At 35.1% G+C, this 17,464-nt stretch overlaps 1 protein-coding gene across 4 annotated transcripts; it reads right to left on the reverse strand.

Moving 5' to 3' along the window:
• Nucleotides 1-3,400: 3,400 nt before the first annotated feature.
• On the reverse strand, nt 3,401-17,007 carry LOC149781754 (G protein-coupled receptor 157-like). Of its 4 annotated transcripts, none has more exons than XM_089935879.1 (4): nt 16,934-17,007; nt 10,800-11,695; nt 6,369-6,571; nt 3,401-3,917 (listed from the first exon to the last, which is right to left on the reverse strand). In XM_089935879.1, exons 2-4 carry the CDS (start codon nt 11,272-11,274, stop codon nt 3,561-3,563), a joined length of 1,035 nt encoding a protein of 344 aa, XP_089792005.1. In that variant the 5' UTR covers nt 11,275-11,695; nt 16,934-17,007; the 3' UTR covers nt 3,401-3,560. The 4 variants fall into 4 exon arrangements, with proteins under 4 accessions (XP_089792005.1, XP_089792006.1, XP_089792007.1 ...); XM_089935880.1 differs by lacking the exon at nt 16,934-17,007 and adding an exon at nt 16,859-16,919; XM_089935881.1 differs by lacking the exon at nt 16,934-17,007 and adding an exon at nt 16,879-16,901.
• Between the last annotated feature and the right edge of the window lie 457 nt (nt 17,008-17,464).

Below are 17,464 nucleotides of genomic sequence, written 5' to 3' on the forward strand. Positions count from 1 at the left end.
TTTGCATTATTACATGTTCTAATATGAATACAAGGCTTCTTTAATAAAACAAATACATACACTATACTGGAATACTACCCTTCTTCTGAGCATGAATGTTTAAATTACGTTGATACAACTGTATTTTCAGTTGTCTGTGCAAGTCACTAAAAGGACAATTACTGTTAGCAAAATGTGTTTGTTTTTTTATTTAACAATACCCACAGAAATAATCGATTGCGAAGCAATTTCAATTTCATTCGTCAGTTTTTGATGAAATTACAATATGTCGTCCGATAAACACATTGACTTGCTGTTAACTTTGTGTGTGGTGTGCATTTGTTTTCTTTCTATACTGTCAGACGAAGGCAGAAAGTGATACGAGGTAGTTTTGGTTTTGTAAAAGTTGTGATGGTTTTTTTTTGTTCAACTTTACAAATCATTGCCTTTGTTGAAGACAAGGAGTAAAAATGTTACTTCCACGATTCAGTTAATGGGGGGGGGGGGGGTAAGATTACCATATTTTTAATTTATTTACTTTGAAACAGAAAAACTAAATTTCTAAACGGCCAAACTATGTTACTAGAGTAGTATAGGGAGATATATGACGAGCCGTTTGTTGTCACGTGAGATTTCCGTAGCTGTTCGAGAGGTCGGAGTTTTAGTTTAAAAAATTCCTTGCCTGAGCAATTAACCAACTGAATCTTCACAAATCGTGTGTGTTTAGATTTTTAACGTCGCTTTAACAATGTTTCAGTCATATCGCTGTGATGTCTGCAGTGTGGCACTTTATAGTGATATCCAGCTTTGGGCATCGTGCCGCAGACATTTTGGCATCATGTCCCACCCAGTAACATTATGCACCCACCAGGCCGACCAGTCCTAACAATAACCTCTTAATGCTGAGCGCCCAGCAAGGTAGCTGCTAGTACCATTTTTAGGTCTTTTGTTTTGTGTGACTCGGCGGAACGAATTAGTGGTGATACAACCTAAAACAGAACGAGGTTTGATAGACCTGTACGCAACAATGGCGCTTAGTTAACTGATAAAAAAAACTTCCTCATTACTGTAATTCTTTTTATCAGCTTAAGTGTTGAATGAATTACTTACAGAGAGGTTAATTTTCTGTAATCTTCAATATTCACGATATTGCTAATAAGAAACAGATAAGAACACCGTCTTACACTCGCATCAATATGTATAATTCATAAGCTACCAATGCTGTCCACCAATAGTGAATGTATGTCATGTGCATACCTAGCCAATCAGTTTATTTCATGAAAATGGTTTTACCAATCAATTATATCAATTAGAACATGTATCCCTGTGTCTGCCCATTATAAACGATGTGATGTCGAGTTACCATGTCCTCTAATGACTACGCATCTCTGCATATTGCCTTTCTTATACCATATATAATAGTACTTAACATGTAAAAGTCTAATTTCCTCATTCATATATATATATATATCCCAATAGAAAAGTATACTTCAAAAGTAAACTTCAAGTGAAAATATCATTTACCCTTAATTTTATTTTCTGTGATTTGACAAGGTAACACTTAGATATCATCAACCAACTACAAAGATGAAAATTATAATCAAAACTTTGACATAGGAACAGGACAATTTGATTTTGTAAGCTACTTCTAACTAAACTTCAAAGCAGAGGTCCAGCAATTAATTATTTAGTCCAAATTGGGATTTTAACATCTTGTTCTTGCTGAAAATTGCTGTCCTTAATGATGACTGTTAAGAAACATTCTTTCCTGGGTCTTACTTTATGGTAATCCCTAATAGTTATTAATGTCAACAAGTTCCACCACACAAGTGACAGAGACACTGATCACGCAGTAAGCTTTTGAATCTGACAGAGGTTAATCATATAAAAGATTACTTAATAATCTTTGTCTTTGGTGAAGCATCTTCTCACTTGAAAATTACCAACCTAAACGCTTGATGCCTTTGTGTTGATAGTATTACCATACCTCAGGGTTGATAAATAAAGTCATAAATGTACATGCACTATGGACATCACAAGTTTTTCAGATATCCGAGACCCTTCCTTGCCATTTTTATTAGTTCTCCCATCACTCGTATTGATGTAGGCAGTATAACTATTCCAGATAATAGGTAAACACTTATACTAATGATGTTAATGACTTCAGCTTAAGCGTGCACTACAGGAATCCCATGTTTATATAGGTACAAACTTTAGACCTATATTTAAATATTATGCCATAGTTTCAATTCAATAAAGCAAGTGACGTATTACATACATAACTTTGAGATACTTGGGCAAAAAAACTAATATTATTGGAATTTCGTTTCTACCGGCAAGAAAGGAACTGCGTGTATATCCAATTTGCATAAATAGTACCTACAGACAAGGTAATAATAGTCTAAAGTTTTAAATGAATAGGATAAGTAAGGTCACAATTATATGATTTTTTAACACTTGTGATACAGCCATGCGACATTGTCAATAATGATGCCTCAGCCTCCTACTTGCGTAGCTGACACAGAAAACCATGATAATATTAGGGAACAAAACTTCAGGCATGTGATGGTCATTTTATCACAGAGGGTAGCTACATATAGCAATGTATGTAGATAATATGTGACATGTAAAACCTCTCATACAATATCCAAACATACCATGACATCATCAAAACAGCTGTCATCAGTTGCCGAAAAGCGATATCAACATGTTCCACCATTGATAAGAGAGATAATGGTGCATGTGTACTGACAGGCTTTAGTATAATGTATTCAGTATGTGCTAGAACTATCTTAAGGTAGAAAAAGACAAAGAGTAGGAAAGGTATGTAGGAAAGAAGAGGCCTATGTATGGTCTTGTTTCCATGCCAAAAACAGCTGTTGCAAGCACCTTATCTCTAAGTATAGACCAATACTTTAAAATGAAACAGTCTGTAGGTTGATGTATGACAAGTATATTAAACTTCATAGTGTCACTGCTGGATTTGTGTGTGGTTTGGATTTTTAATGTAACTTGAACAATTTATGTCTGCAGTGTGGCAGTTTATAGTGATGCCTAGCACTGGGGCATGATGTCAAAGACATGTAGCTTGATGTCCCACCCAATCACATTATCCTGACACCAGGTCAACCAGTCCTAACACTAACCTCTTAATGCTGAGCGCCAAGCGAGGCAGCTGTTAGTACCATTTTTGTAAGTCTCTGGCATGACTTGGCCAGAGATCGAACCCACAATCTCCCGCATCCAAGGCAGATGCTCTAACCACTAGGCCACCGGAGCAGTCACTGCTGGATTTGTACCAACCAATCTGATTTTGTCATGGGGTCCTAACTTCTTCCCTATTTTGACTTGCCTGCAGTTTTATATTAAACAATCAAATACATGTCTGGCAAAACCATCAAAAGAGAAGAAGAAGCATGTATTGCCATGGACTATTTATTGTTAAAACTGATCTCAGATCTATAGGTATATCATTATGGAATATGTATATGATAAAAAAACATGTTCCGTGGTACTGTTACATCCAGGTGGACTCACTTTAGTTAAGTTCTAACTTTCAAGAACAGAATTACTTCTGTTCTCTAGAAGATTACTGCACTATCAGCATAGGTATTACCAACTGGAGAAATTAATGGCGTTGACTCTGACCTACTTCTGCACCGTCCCATGATCCCATTGCGGACACTTTTGTCAAATAAACAAAAAATAACAAAGTTCCAGAAGGCTTGACCACTGTCCCCAACCCCCTGCATGTTCAGCAACACAAACTGTGCTTGCCCAATATGTTTACTGTTGGTGATGATGGCAGGAAAAGACAAAAAAAAGCGAACTGTTCCCCAGATTCTCAGGAGGTACAAAACAAACCAGACCCACAGAAAGTTATTGTCCTCCTCACGTAGCTCAGTGTTCAAACTACTGAAGTAAGCCGTCCTTCTTCTCTGAAATTACAACATCAACAGAATGAGTGTTATATACACACACAAATACAAATATATATATATATATATATATATATATATATATATATATATATATATATATATATACACACACATACACACACTATTGGTTGTTGTTGTTGTTGTTGTAGGGTTTAGCGCCATTTTTCAGCACAAGTTAGGCTATACATGGTGGTAAGTATAACTGGTGGAGGAAGAACCCTGGAAAACCTAGGGAAGAACCACCGACCCACGAGAAGCTACTGGCAGGCTTTCCCACGTACCCACGCTAGCCGAGCCTTGGACTCGAACCCACGCAGACAGAGGTGAGATGGCAGTGATCCAGAATGGTAAGCGCTTTAGACCACTCGGCCACTCGGGGCCCCCCACACTGTTGGTATAACAAGTTATCAAACTGGCATTCACATATGGCATACAAACAAGCATATAAGCATACCAGCAGTCTATTGCTACAGTACACTTCAGATTGCACAAACATTTTCACTAAATAATCTTTAATAAAAGAAGAAAATAACAAAAAAAGATGTATTCTAATTACCATTTTCTAAATGAATTAAAAATGTGCCATACTATCACTAAAATCTCTTTCTTACTCCTGCTCCTCCTTCCTTTTTCAGAAACGGAATAATTACATAAAATTCTGCTGTATTTTGTTTTTGTTTTAATTTTCTTCAAGCTGTTAATAAGGTTCTAAAACAGATCATCTGTGAATATCGCACATTGATTCTAAAATATAAATAGGAACAATAAAGAAATTGCAGCTATTTATATCTTGCTTTTGTACCAAACCATACATGTTGATATTATGGTCAGTTGCCTTCCCCCTCTGTTGGTTTGTCAGCCAGTTAACCAATGTGTCCATCTCTCTCTCTCTCTCAACCACCATCCCAAGTCACCCTCCCCCTCTGTTGGTTTATCAGCCAGTTAACCAATGTGTCCATCTCTCTCTCTCAACCACCATCCCAGGTCACCCTCCCCCTCTGATGGTTTATCAGCCAGTTAACCAATGTGTCCATCTCTCTCTATCAACCACCATCCCAAGTCACCCTCCCACCTCTGTTGGTCTGTCAGCCAGTTAACCAATGTGTCCATCTCTCTCTGTCAACCACCATCCCAAGTCACCCTCCCCCTCTGTTGGTTTGTCAGCCAGTTAACCAATGTGTCCATATCTCTCTCTCTCAACCACCATCCCAGGTCACCCTCCTCCTCTGATGGTTTATCAGCCAGTTAACCAATGTGTCCATCTCTCTCTATCAACCACCATCCCAAGTCACCCTCCCACCTCTGTTGGTCTGTCAGCCAGTTAACCAATGTGTCCATCTCTCTCTATTAACCACCATCCCAAGTCACCCTCCTCCCTCTGTTGGTTTGTCAGACAGTTAACCAGTGTGTCCATCTCTCTCTATCAACCACCATCCCAAGCTACAGTCAAAATTGGTGAAAAAGGAGTTTATGTGCTTTTTACCTGGTGCGTGTAACGATGTCTCTGGAGAGAGTGGAGAGAGAGAGAACTAGAGAGACAGAATGAAAACAATTTTACTAATTAGCACAAATGGTAAGCAAAGCATAATAATTACATCAACTGTAAATAATGGCACCACAACATGGTCAAATTCATCTAAGTCCCAAGAATCAATACATTTTCTGAATCAAAGATGAAGATTATTCAATGGGATATTTGCACCTGAATAATGTGATACTAATTTATGAAAATTTCCAATATGGAAGTATGCAATATTTCTATAATCTACAAACAATATAGAATTCTTGTAAAGTATTCGCATCATACTTTTTGGAGAAGTCAGCAGTCCAGATGAAATGTCAATGCTTCAAAACACACACACACGTTTGGCAGTCCCATTTACTTACCCAGAGTATTAGTCTATTACTAGTATTACTTACCCAGAGTATTAGTTTATTACTAGTACTACTTATCCAGAGTATTACTTCATTACTAGTATTAGTTATCCAGAATATTACTTTATTACTAGCATTACTTAACTAGAGTATTAGTTTATTACTAGTATTACTTACCCAGAGTATTAGTTTATTGCTAGTATTACTTACCCAGAGTATTAGTTTATTGCTAGTATTACTTACCCAGAGTATTACTGTATTACTAGTATTTATGACCCAGAGTATTAATTTATTACTAGTATTACTTACCAAGAGTATTAGTTTATTACTAGTATTACTTACCCAGATTATTAGTTTATTGCAAGTATTACTTACCCAGAGTATTAGTTTATTGCTAGTATTACTTACCCAGAGTATTACTTTATTACTAGTATTTACGACCCAGAGTATTAATTTATTACTAGTATTACTTACCCAGAGTATAAGTTTATTACTAGTATTACTGATCCAGAGTATTAGTTTATTACCAGTATTACTTACCCAGAGTATTGGTTTATTACTAGTATTACTTACCCAGAGTATTAGTTTCAGCAGACAATACAATGACATGGTGGTGATGTAACACAGTATCTCCCAGCCTTTTCCTGCCAGAACCATCCATATTGATGTCCATACACGTGGTTCCAGGTCACTACGTATCCAACACCAAGATCCTGTGCCTATAGAATTGTCCTCACCAAGCACATTCAGGGCAACTGCTGTGATAGTTATCGCACCTTTAAAAATCAGAATGCTTTCTTTAAAGAACATAATAATCACTGTAGTACTTTCTTGGTGGCATTTATTTTGTATGATCTACCTATAAATGACACAAAGCTTCAACTGATTAGTTTCTGACAACTTTATATAGTTATTAATATCATTTAATAGAGGTCCAGATAGACTCAACTTTTTGGGAGAAGTTTCTTCGCCTTTTGTGTATAATAGGGAGAAGTGTGAGCAAAGCAAGAAACGCAATGTGTGCATGGGTGTGTATATGTATTCTCTTATTTGAATTATTATATCCTCTATTTCCCAGTATGCACGTCTGCATTTGGCATTGGATTTAACCAATAGTTTATATTCAAGGAAAATACTTCCTTTCTGGCAAATTGCTTTTAAAAATTTTTTCTCAAGCAGAAATTTGTATGTAAGCAAAGAGGATCCCCAAGCAGCCTGGTAAAACTCATACAGCTTATATTAACTAACTGCTGACCATTGCACCAGGGAGGCTAATGTATAAGGATACACAGGGCCTTCCTTAGATATATTTTTCTTTGCGCCATGAAATTCATCAAATTTAAAATCTGGAGCCACTTTTCAGCCATAGTGCCATTTTATGCCATGATGGAGGAACTTATATATAAGCATAATATTATATTGGCCCTATTTTTAATCTATATAAACATGACAATAAACAGTTTTTACATGTTTTTATTACATTTTAAAACCCAAGAATAATTATTAATAAATATAGCAATACCATTATATAAACATGAAGTTCAATGTATCGCATATGAAAGGCAAGAATGAGTAAGAAAGTTTCTTGATAAATGATAATACAAAATATTGCTTAGTCTTTATGAACAATGTCACTGACACTTCATCAATATCTGCCTCATTTTTTCCCTGAGACCGTTTCTTAAATGACTTCCTGAAATAAAAATTCTCAACACTAGGCGCATCAATAGAGATAAACATTACACTTTTTTAGAGTAGATATACCCCTAGAATTTTGAAAGGTTGTTTTTATCAGATTCTAGCGATTGAACCCAACAAGTAACCTGGTAGATGCCTCAGATGCAGCTGGATATGAATCTTTATTTTTCAGAGGTAGATTAGCCATATTCTTTGTACTTGATACAGATGTGTTTTATAAATAAATTTTTATGTTTTCATTGATATAAGTGACTCAGGCACTTCACAGTTGAGGACTGGTATCCTTGTAGCAGCATCATATGTAGGTGGTGCTCAACAGTTACATTAATGTAGCATAGAGGTATGCCACCATTCTCTCCAATGTGCATGTTTTAAATGTGAACTACTTCACCTTACATACGTCACTCTCTCAAAAGTACATAATAACTGGTGAGAATATAGGTATTATTATTATATGATTTAATTATGATTTATGGCTGAAACAGTTAAGTTGCAAGCATCAAAACAGTCCTTTTGAATAATTCTCCTGCACTTCCCCCAACAGAACAGTATTTATGAGTGTCAGAGTCTCTAACAAGTCCAGCCCCCCCCCCCCGATAAAAAGTGAACTATTTTAAGAATGCACATTACATTTTGTAAACATAGCAACCAATGTTTTACTGAATGACAGGAACATGAAACTAGCCAGAATTATTTCTGAGATATCAACAATGAATTTTACAGTTTGAAAAGGGATGGAACACATCAGGTTCATAAAGGTCAAAGGGTAAAATATTTGCCTATTGTTTAATATGAAAGAAGCAAATTCACTTTCTCATCATTTATTTTTTATTTCATTGCAAATAAATGAAAAGAAACATTTTCACTATATATTTCTTTTACTTATTGCAACAGTTTTAAATTTAAGTTGACTCTATTTCTATATTCTAAGACTTCTAATTTCCCCATAATTAAGGTCACTACTCACACAAACATGCCTCATGGCAAATTATGTAAGCAAGAGCAAAATGAGCATAATTAGCTTATTTTCATGCTTAACATCAATATGAATGTACCATCTTATTCAGAACATCATACATAATTATATGAAAATAAACAAAATAATTGCATACATTTTTATATTTGCTTTAAAGTGGCGCTCTACAGTTTTGTATTTTGCATAGGGTAAGGATTTTAAAGAAAAAGAATTTCCCCAGCTTTCCTCACTGGTTTTACTGGCTATTTGAAAAAGATCTTGTATATCTTAGGTATAATTCAAAGAAACTTTAATTCCCTTTATTTTGGTATAAGATTAATGGGTGTAATATGGGTTATAGAGTATACAGCTTGGCCTTACTCCAGATGTGCACCTTTCAAAAAAGTGCTTGCTCCACTTGGTCATTTTGACTTCCTGAACTTCAGAGGTAAATTGTATAAAAAAAAGAGCCGATAACTTTTTTACATTTTATATATTTGGTAATTCATTCATTGCACTTTCAGAAGCTGGTACTGTCTAGTCTGGCAAAATTCACTTTCCCTATTTTAATAGCTGCTACGGATAGTGTACTTTAGACTAATTCAGGCTCATTTTTTAGCACAACGGAGCAGTCATTTTAGTTAGCAGTGTGTTTAAATCATGTACAGTTTCCAAAAGTACAATATCCAAAGAAATATCATCCACATTACATTAATCTAGCATAGAGGTATGGTACCATTCTCTCCATTGTGCATGTTTTAAATGCAAACAACTTCACCTTACATACGTCACTCTCTCAAAAGTACATAATAACTGGTGAGTGCACCCTTAGTTAAGTTCAGACCACAAAAACATGTTATCTAAATAAATAATCCCTAAAACACTAAGCAGTTGCAAGTGCATCTCACACTCACAGTTTACAATAAACATAAAAAAATGATACCGAAACTTTCTGCAGACCTGTTCAACAATAGGTCATTTCTTATTTCCTACTAATCACATGTAACCGCTTCTCAAAACCGAATGAGAGCTTTCAGTTAGCTGCAATAATGTTTGAATAATGTTTTATTCATCATCTTCTGACATGATCAACTGACTGCCGTGGATAGTGAAAACAGGTATTAGATGGCCCTAGTCACTTATATCAATGAAAAATACAAAATTTACTTTATAAACATTTGTTGCCAACAACTTTCACCAGTCAGTAATAAATAGTGCCACTTTCAAAATTCTTTCACGTTTGGCTATAAATGTGAAGCCTAACAGAGGCCCTGGATACAGCCGTACGTAAGCTGTCTTCCCGAGTTTATATTTTACCTAGTTAATCATTATCTGATAAATATTGTCCCAAAGAAAAAAAAGATACAATCAATGTTTGTAGTTTCTTGTTTACAATCAATATCTTGATGATATGAACCTGCTTACTAAGCTTTATCAAAACTGGACGAGAAATATAGTCCTTTTATCGAGGCAAGTAACAAGTTCAGCCAAAGAGATGACAGATCACCTCATTAATATGCAACACCAATGATTCCAAATAAGATCACGCCATTCATAATTGTATAGTCATAGTCCAACAACAATCTTACTAAACTCAAGATCTACTGTTAGTAAGAAGATCTGACAGAAATCAGTTTACTCATTTATAATAACATGTTCGATAAAGTGGGTTATTTTCAGGTTAGGATGAATTATCATTAACAATACGTTCCATAAGCTGTTTTTCATAAATGTGAAAGTTGTAACTTCATTGGGGAATCACAAGTTCAATAGAATATGATCTTCACAAGTTCAATAGAATATGATCTCGTATGTTTGTCTGTGTATCTGCCAGATATCCATTGTCGGAGATCTAAATTTGAATCAGGGTGACTCCATCAAGATCTTGGTGATCTTGGTGATTTATCCATAGTTACCAAATATAAGCAAAATCATATCCAGGATCTAGAGTGGTACAAATTCAGCCAATCATGTGCAAGCTCTGTCTTTAATATGCCTGAGTTCCACTCATTACTGAACTTGTCTGTGGTTGTTAGTTTGCTACAAATCTGGTTTGAAATATGGCTTCCAGAATTGTAACACGCTGAAAATTTAGGATGCAAGATAATCTTATTAATATCCTTGGATTGCATGCACTACCCATCCCGTGCAAATATCTTTATAAATTACACCTGCATTCCAAGTCTGATAATATCCGTGACCTCCAGAGCGGCAAAAAGTATCTGTAAATGGAGACATGATGTACGATGCACAACTACTCAAGGCTGTACTATTAACTAACTTACCCTTACTGTCAGACGAGGTGACAATGAACTTTCTCATCATCTTATGTTAACTCTCTTATGACTTACCTGGAATTCCCCAGCTGAGCAAGTGGTAGATACATTGAGCCTTGATACCCTTGAATACCTGTAACGGATGCACAACTGCTGTGAACATGTACACCGCGATTACAACAGTCCAGAAGAAAGAAGCCATACTGGAAAATGTCGTAATGAAACTTTGAATAACACAAACTTCATTTGTCCTGGCATAGTAATAAATGATTCCAGAATTGTTCGCAATTTTGTCTCCATCTCTTAAAAGTGCATAGCGAATGGTACCCATAAGATTTCCAAATGCAGTCAATATGTCCGCGAAAGTCAAATAAAGCAAAAGTTTTCGGGGAAAATTTCGAATCTCTGGCAGAAGACAATATGTCACAGTGATGAAAATGGCGCCAAATATGGACATGCAACAACTGGTACCTGTTAGAGCCAGGGTATAGTCAGGAAGAAATGGAAAGGCTGAAGCACTGATATTCAGTGCCGACGTGTTATGCTCCATGTCATAACAGAGCCAATAGACTGGTACGTATCAGTTAGACTGCCATCAGTTTGTGAGAAAAGCTCCAAAAATTTCACTTGTGCTCAAATCTATCACCTGTCCTTCTTATATGCTTATGTCTGCAATTCTGATTCAAATCAACACATTTATGTAACTGAATTGTATGTCTAAAGAAGGAGTCAATGTGGTCTACTGACTTTGTGTCCTTAACATATGAAACAAATATAATCGTCTCCACTCATATCAAGCAAAATCTTAACGAAGAATCAGAAAATCTTCCAGTCTAGAGAACTGCAGGTTTACTGGCACAAGTCTTATTTAAGATAATTAGTTTTATCTTCAAAATATCCCAAATTTCATTTTCTACTTTCCTGCGTGTTGTAACTGAACATTTTCCCCAAGTCTTTTACACATCAGTCATCTGAAATAAAGGAGATATCATGATGAGAGATACAGAAATGCTTGTTACATTACAATGTAATAAACATCTGCAAAATACTAGAAAATAATTCAAAAATTTACTACAATATCACAACTTTTTGCAATGACACTGAGTGATTATCATTACAATGAAAAAGACAGACTGAGTGATCAAGTTTGTCAAGTGGCTACATTATTTTTGTATAAGACTAATTAAAATGATATTCATATAAAAAACAGCTACGTATTTAAATCAAGTATAATGAAACCTGCATCAAGTCTAACAAATGTTAAGTGATTATGTATGAATATAATTAAAACTGCCTCCTCTAAAAATTTGCATTTCATAAAATTCTGTATAATAAAAACAACATATTCAAAACAAAATCATAACAACTGGAGCATGAGTAAAGTTTGCTTTGCTTTTCCTCCAACTGGAGATGAGACATGATTAATCTGACCCATCAAGCATAGTAATGTAGTACGTAGTACACAATACTATATTTGTTGTTTTTGTATGGCTGAATGCCATTTTTCAGCACAAGATAGGCAATTCATGGTGGCCAGCATAAATGGTGGAGGAAGAACCCGGGAAAACCCCAGAAAGAGCCACCAGTTATCCACAAAAAGCTACTGGCAAGCTTTCTCACATGCCCACATTGGCCAAGCCCATGACTCGAACCCATGCTGACTAAAGTGAGATGGCATTGATCCATAATCAGAATTCTGAATGATAAATTCAAAGACTTTTCAAAACTTTCAAAGAAGAGGACCTATTTTTGCCAACATTTTGTAAACAAGTTATGTTATATGAGAAAATAACGAAGGCAAAATGTTACAATATTGTCTAATGATGAAATTCAAATGCTCATTTGTTATTGCAGCGACAATGAAACTGAATGGGTCATCAAAAGAAAGAAACCAGGAAAACTAGACTACATCCGAATCTAACAACCTTGGACAATTTTATTTGTAATTATGGAAAGAAATGACAATGTTTGGGCTTATTTTAATCTTCAAAGACTTTTAAAGACATCTGGGCAATCTGCTCGATTTTTCAAAACTTTCAAGGCCTTGAAAATGCCACCTCATTTTTCCCAAACTGTCAATGACAATCAAAGACCATATGAACCCTGGTAATAGTGAGCACTTTAGGACACATGGTACTAATTCAACTCCAATAGTAAACATATGGAAACACTATCATATTCAAAATTCAATAACTTAAAATTTCTGGGTGCTGATGATGACACCTATAATTCTCCATGCACATCTAACCTTGGTGCATGCTTATGTGTGGAGAACTCCGTATGAGCTGCAGCATTTTGTTTATCTACATGTGCATGAACCACATGTTATTGATTCTGCACCAAGTCAAGCCTGTAAAATTAATAGAATTGCATCAATAGAATTTTGTCTACATTTTTTTAAAATTACAGATAGGATAAGCTCTCCAAAGATATTTTTACTAAAATTGTAATCTTCATTATTAACCAATTATGGACCACCAAACCCGTAAATACTCTATTATTTGTTCACCCATTTTTACACTGGTTCACAGTTGTTCCAATAATTAGTACCATGTAACCTTTAGATCACTCAGCCACCTGTATGTAGTACACATTAATATAGTATGTAGTACACAATATTGTAGTATGTAGTAAATAATATTTCAGTATGTAGTACACAACATTACAGTATGTAGTACACAATACTGCAGTATGTAGTATACAACATTACAGTCTGTAGTACACAATGTTGTATGTAGTACACAATACTGTAGTATGTAGTACACAATGTTGTAGTATGTAGTACACAACATTACAGTTTGTAGTACACAATGTTGTATGTAGTACACAATACTGCAGTATGTAGTACACAACTGTTACAGTAGTAAAAGATGCGACACAAACAAATATACTCTCAAATCTGCAAAATGATTGCTTTATTGAGAACAGAGGCAACATGGAGAAAAATTCATCCTGAATTAGAATGATGGCAGTCTTAGACTGAAAATGAACATCAAGCTTGATAACATATTTGTTGTTTTGTAGCAGAGGTACAATATAAGCCTAACTACAAAACAAAGGTCCTCTTGTTACAAATACAATGGCAATATTTGGAAAATAAAGTACATTCTTAAAGCCATCTTGAACTTACACAGAAATATCAAAAATATAAAAAGTGAATATCAAGATATACAGACTGGTTATGTGCGTTGCATGCCTATAAATTCACATGTATGTCTAACAGTGCTCATAAACGTTCTAAATGTATATCATTTCCATCACTCATTCTTTCAGCATTAAAGTCTACTTGATAGTATTTGTATTCTTTCCCAATTTATTTTATCTGTCTATCACATGGAAACAAACCAGAAAATTACCAGTTCACACACTATTCAATCTTGAATCAATTTACCCACCCACAACAGATCAAGAGCACTATTTGTTTTCAAGCCAAGTTGTAAATTTGCTGTCCTTTATGTATCTGATGTGATGTACTAGATTAATGGCCTGAAGGTTTTCTTTCCTTTTCTTCCCAAAAGCAAAATTAAAAATCAAACAATTTGTGATTTGAATCCTAACACAAAGTATATCAGTAATGGAATTGGTGAATTCAGATTCGAAGAGAAAAAAAAATAATCATAAAGGATGATTTTTGCACTAGTGGTAGACACGTTCAGATTTGATACCCTTCTGTCAGTAGAAAGGTTGTTGTTGTTGTAGGGTTTAACGCCATTTTTCAGCACAAATAGGCTATACATGGCAGCCAGTATTAATGGTGGAGGAAGAACCCGGAAAAACCCTGGAAAGAACCACTGATCCATGAGAAGCTACTGGCAAGCTTTCTCACATACCCACATTGGCCGAACCCGCGACTCAAACCCATGCAGACAGAGGTGAGATGGCAGTGATCCGTAACGGACAGCGCTTTAGACCACTCAGCCACTCAGGGCCCCCAGTGGAATTTCATGATAACACCCTTCTCTACTTCCAAGTTAACATAAGGTAACTAACATTAATGGCCTGAACTCTTACCACTTGGTGATTCTGTACCAATTGTCTTATACTATGTGCATACTCTCTCATAACTTACACCACTGCATAAAAGCTGTGATGCTAGGGAGGGGGTTAATGGTAATTTTTACTCCAAATTTCTCTGTGCTTCATGTCTTGTTATCTTGAACATTATTTAGATGACAATACAGCTGGTCTACTACAGCTTGAATGCAACTATTGGGGTACTGCATATATGAAAAATAAATACCTAAATTAAAAATCAATTTAAATTAAAAATTAAAATCATGTCTGTTTTCTTTCAGGATCAACTGGAAAATAACATTCTGTACATTATTTTCACTAATCTGTTAATTTACTATATTGTACATATGCATAGAAATCAAAGCTCTTAAGTCATCTGCATAGAAGGAATATCTTGAAGCAATCAAAATATATAGTGTCCACCTTCACACCCCCCCCTTCCATGCAGAATGTACCCCAACCGATTCAAAACTTATTCATTTTATTCATCGATTTATAATTTCTTACCTGACTGCACCCAAATTGTTCCTATCATTATCATCTTTGCATTTCAAATCAAACATAAGTTTTCAACATAAAACAAGGAGCCTTCTCATACATATACAAAATAAGTAAATACTTTGTTGTCTGCATCCAATGTATACAATGTCTAATTCTAATATCAATCCAAAAATTACAGTAGAACACGCCCTTACATCTCAATGTTAATAAAAATTTACAGAATCATCCGGAATATATGAAAAACTATGAACTACATCATTTTTTTATATGTTAACAACACATACTCGACCAAATGGTTGTTATGAAGTGGTCCTATACATTGCAATTGGAGCAAATAAAATTATTTTCAGACAAAACAAATGATATGAATATAAAAAATCTGCTACCTAAGCAGTGTTAAGTTTTTCAGGTAGTTCGGATTAATCCCAATAAGGAAAATTATATCGCTATGTTTACACCAACTGTACTTTGACCACCATGACAGATCACAAATGACTCTGGCGGTATTTCCCTTTCCAAATAAGGTAAATTCACTACGAAGTAGACAGGTATTGTATTCCAAACAGAAACTTTGCCATTAAAAATACAAGTTGTTGTTGTTATTGTTGTTGTTGTTGTAGGGTTTAACGCCATTTTTCAGCACACGATAGGCTATACATGGCGGCCAGTATTAATGATGGAGGAAGAACCTGGGAAAACCACGGAAGAATCACCGACCCATGAGAAGCTACTGGCAAGCTTTCTCACATACCCACATTGGCCAAATCGGAGACTCGAACCCACGCAGACAAAGGTGAGATGGCAACGATCCATAACGGAGAGCGCTTTAGATCACTCGGCCCCTCGGGTTCCAAAGATATCAGTAAGGAATAAACTGTACATGAAGGTTTGGAATGTGGCTAAGTTATGAGTCACTCAGTGCACTGATAGTACAAAACGGAGTCATTAAGGGTTTAGCTTTCAATCATATTTGACTACCTAGACCAACAAATTGTTCTCCACTGTTTTTTTTCTGACATGACTGTTTTGGGAAAGAAATTTGCCATCAGTCACGTCCCAAAATAAATTTAAAAAACAAAAAAACAACAAAAGATAGAGAGAAACTAGTTGGCCTTTAGCCCACCCTCCACCTGTACCAACTATCAATTTATGAAAAGAAATGCATCAATGATATAGAAAATGGACACAACTTTGTAATTTCATTTGTCAGTTTATATCACAGGAGTCTGACGTTTTATCAATAAAGTACAGCAAAATCTCTGACAAGATGAAATCAGCTTATCTGTAAAATTTATCTCTGACAAGATGAAATCACCTTATCGGTAATATTTATATCTAACCTATATTACCTTTAAAACGCCTCCGTATTCAATTGTCCTGCTCTCAGTTTGAGTCATAGCCACGGAAACGGTCGGTACAAAGACCAAGTTATCCCTCAAATATTTAGTCAGTACTAAAATCACAATTAATTAAAACGTCTGACAGAATAAACATGGGGCACATGTTTCTGATATTAAAAGAGGCGTAGCTTGAAAATCAGCATCTAAACATTAGAAAAGAAGAACTGAAAATTTCAACATGAACAAAAAAATCCACACATATTAAGAGGAAGAAATTACCACAGTATGTCATAACCTACCAACCCATTGGAAGGCATTCATGTATGTTTCACAGTTCTATCTAACGTATATTACCTTTAAAACGCCTCCGTATTCAATGAATATAATAAACTTGTTTAACTGAAACGGTGTCATAGCAAGGTTATAACCATATGAATTTGGTCCTGTGCTCATATATATATATATATATATATATATAGATATATATATATATATATATATATATATATATATATATATATATATATATATATATATATCTGTGTGTGTGTGTGTGTGTGTGTGTGTGAGAGAGAGAGAGAGAGAGAGAGAGAGAGAGAGAGAAAGAGAGAGAGAGAGAGTCAATAGAATTTTGAGAAAGGTGAAGTGGGGGGAGCTTAACATGTTGCCAGTATTTAACTTTATTTATTGAATCATCGGTAATAGTAAAGGGCCATAGAGATATATTCCCTTTATTATGGTGACTACAAATACGTATCGGTTTTTTTGGGGGTTTTTTTTGGTTTTTTTTTTTTGGTTTTTTTTTTTTTTCTTTTTAAATCTAGCTTAGTAGTTGTTGTTGTGGAGTTAAACGCCATTTTTTCAGTACACTATAGGCTATACATG

Source organism: Sinohyriopsis cumingii, chromosome 15 (assembly GCF_028554795.1).
Source record: "Sinohyriopsis cumingii isolate HCF-2022 chromosome 15, ASM2855479v2, whole genome shotgun sequence".
Taxonomy (NCBI): domain Eukaryota; kingdom Metazoa; phylum Mollusca; class Bivalvia; order Unionida; family Unionidae; genus Sinohyriopsis; species Sinohyriopsis cumingii.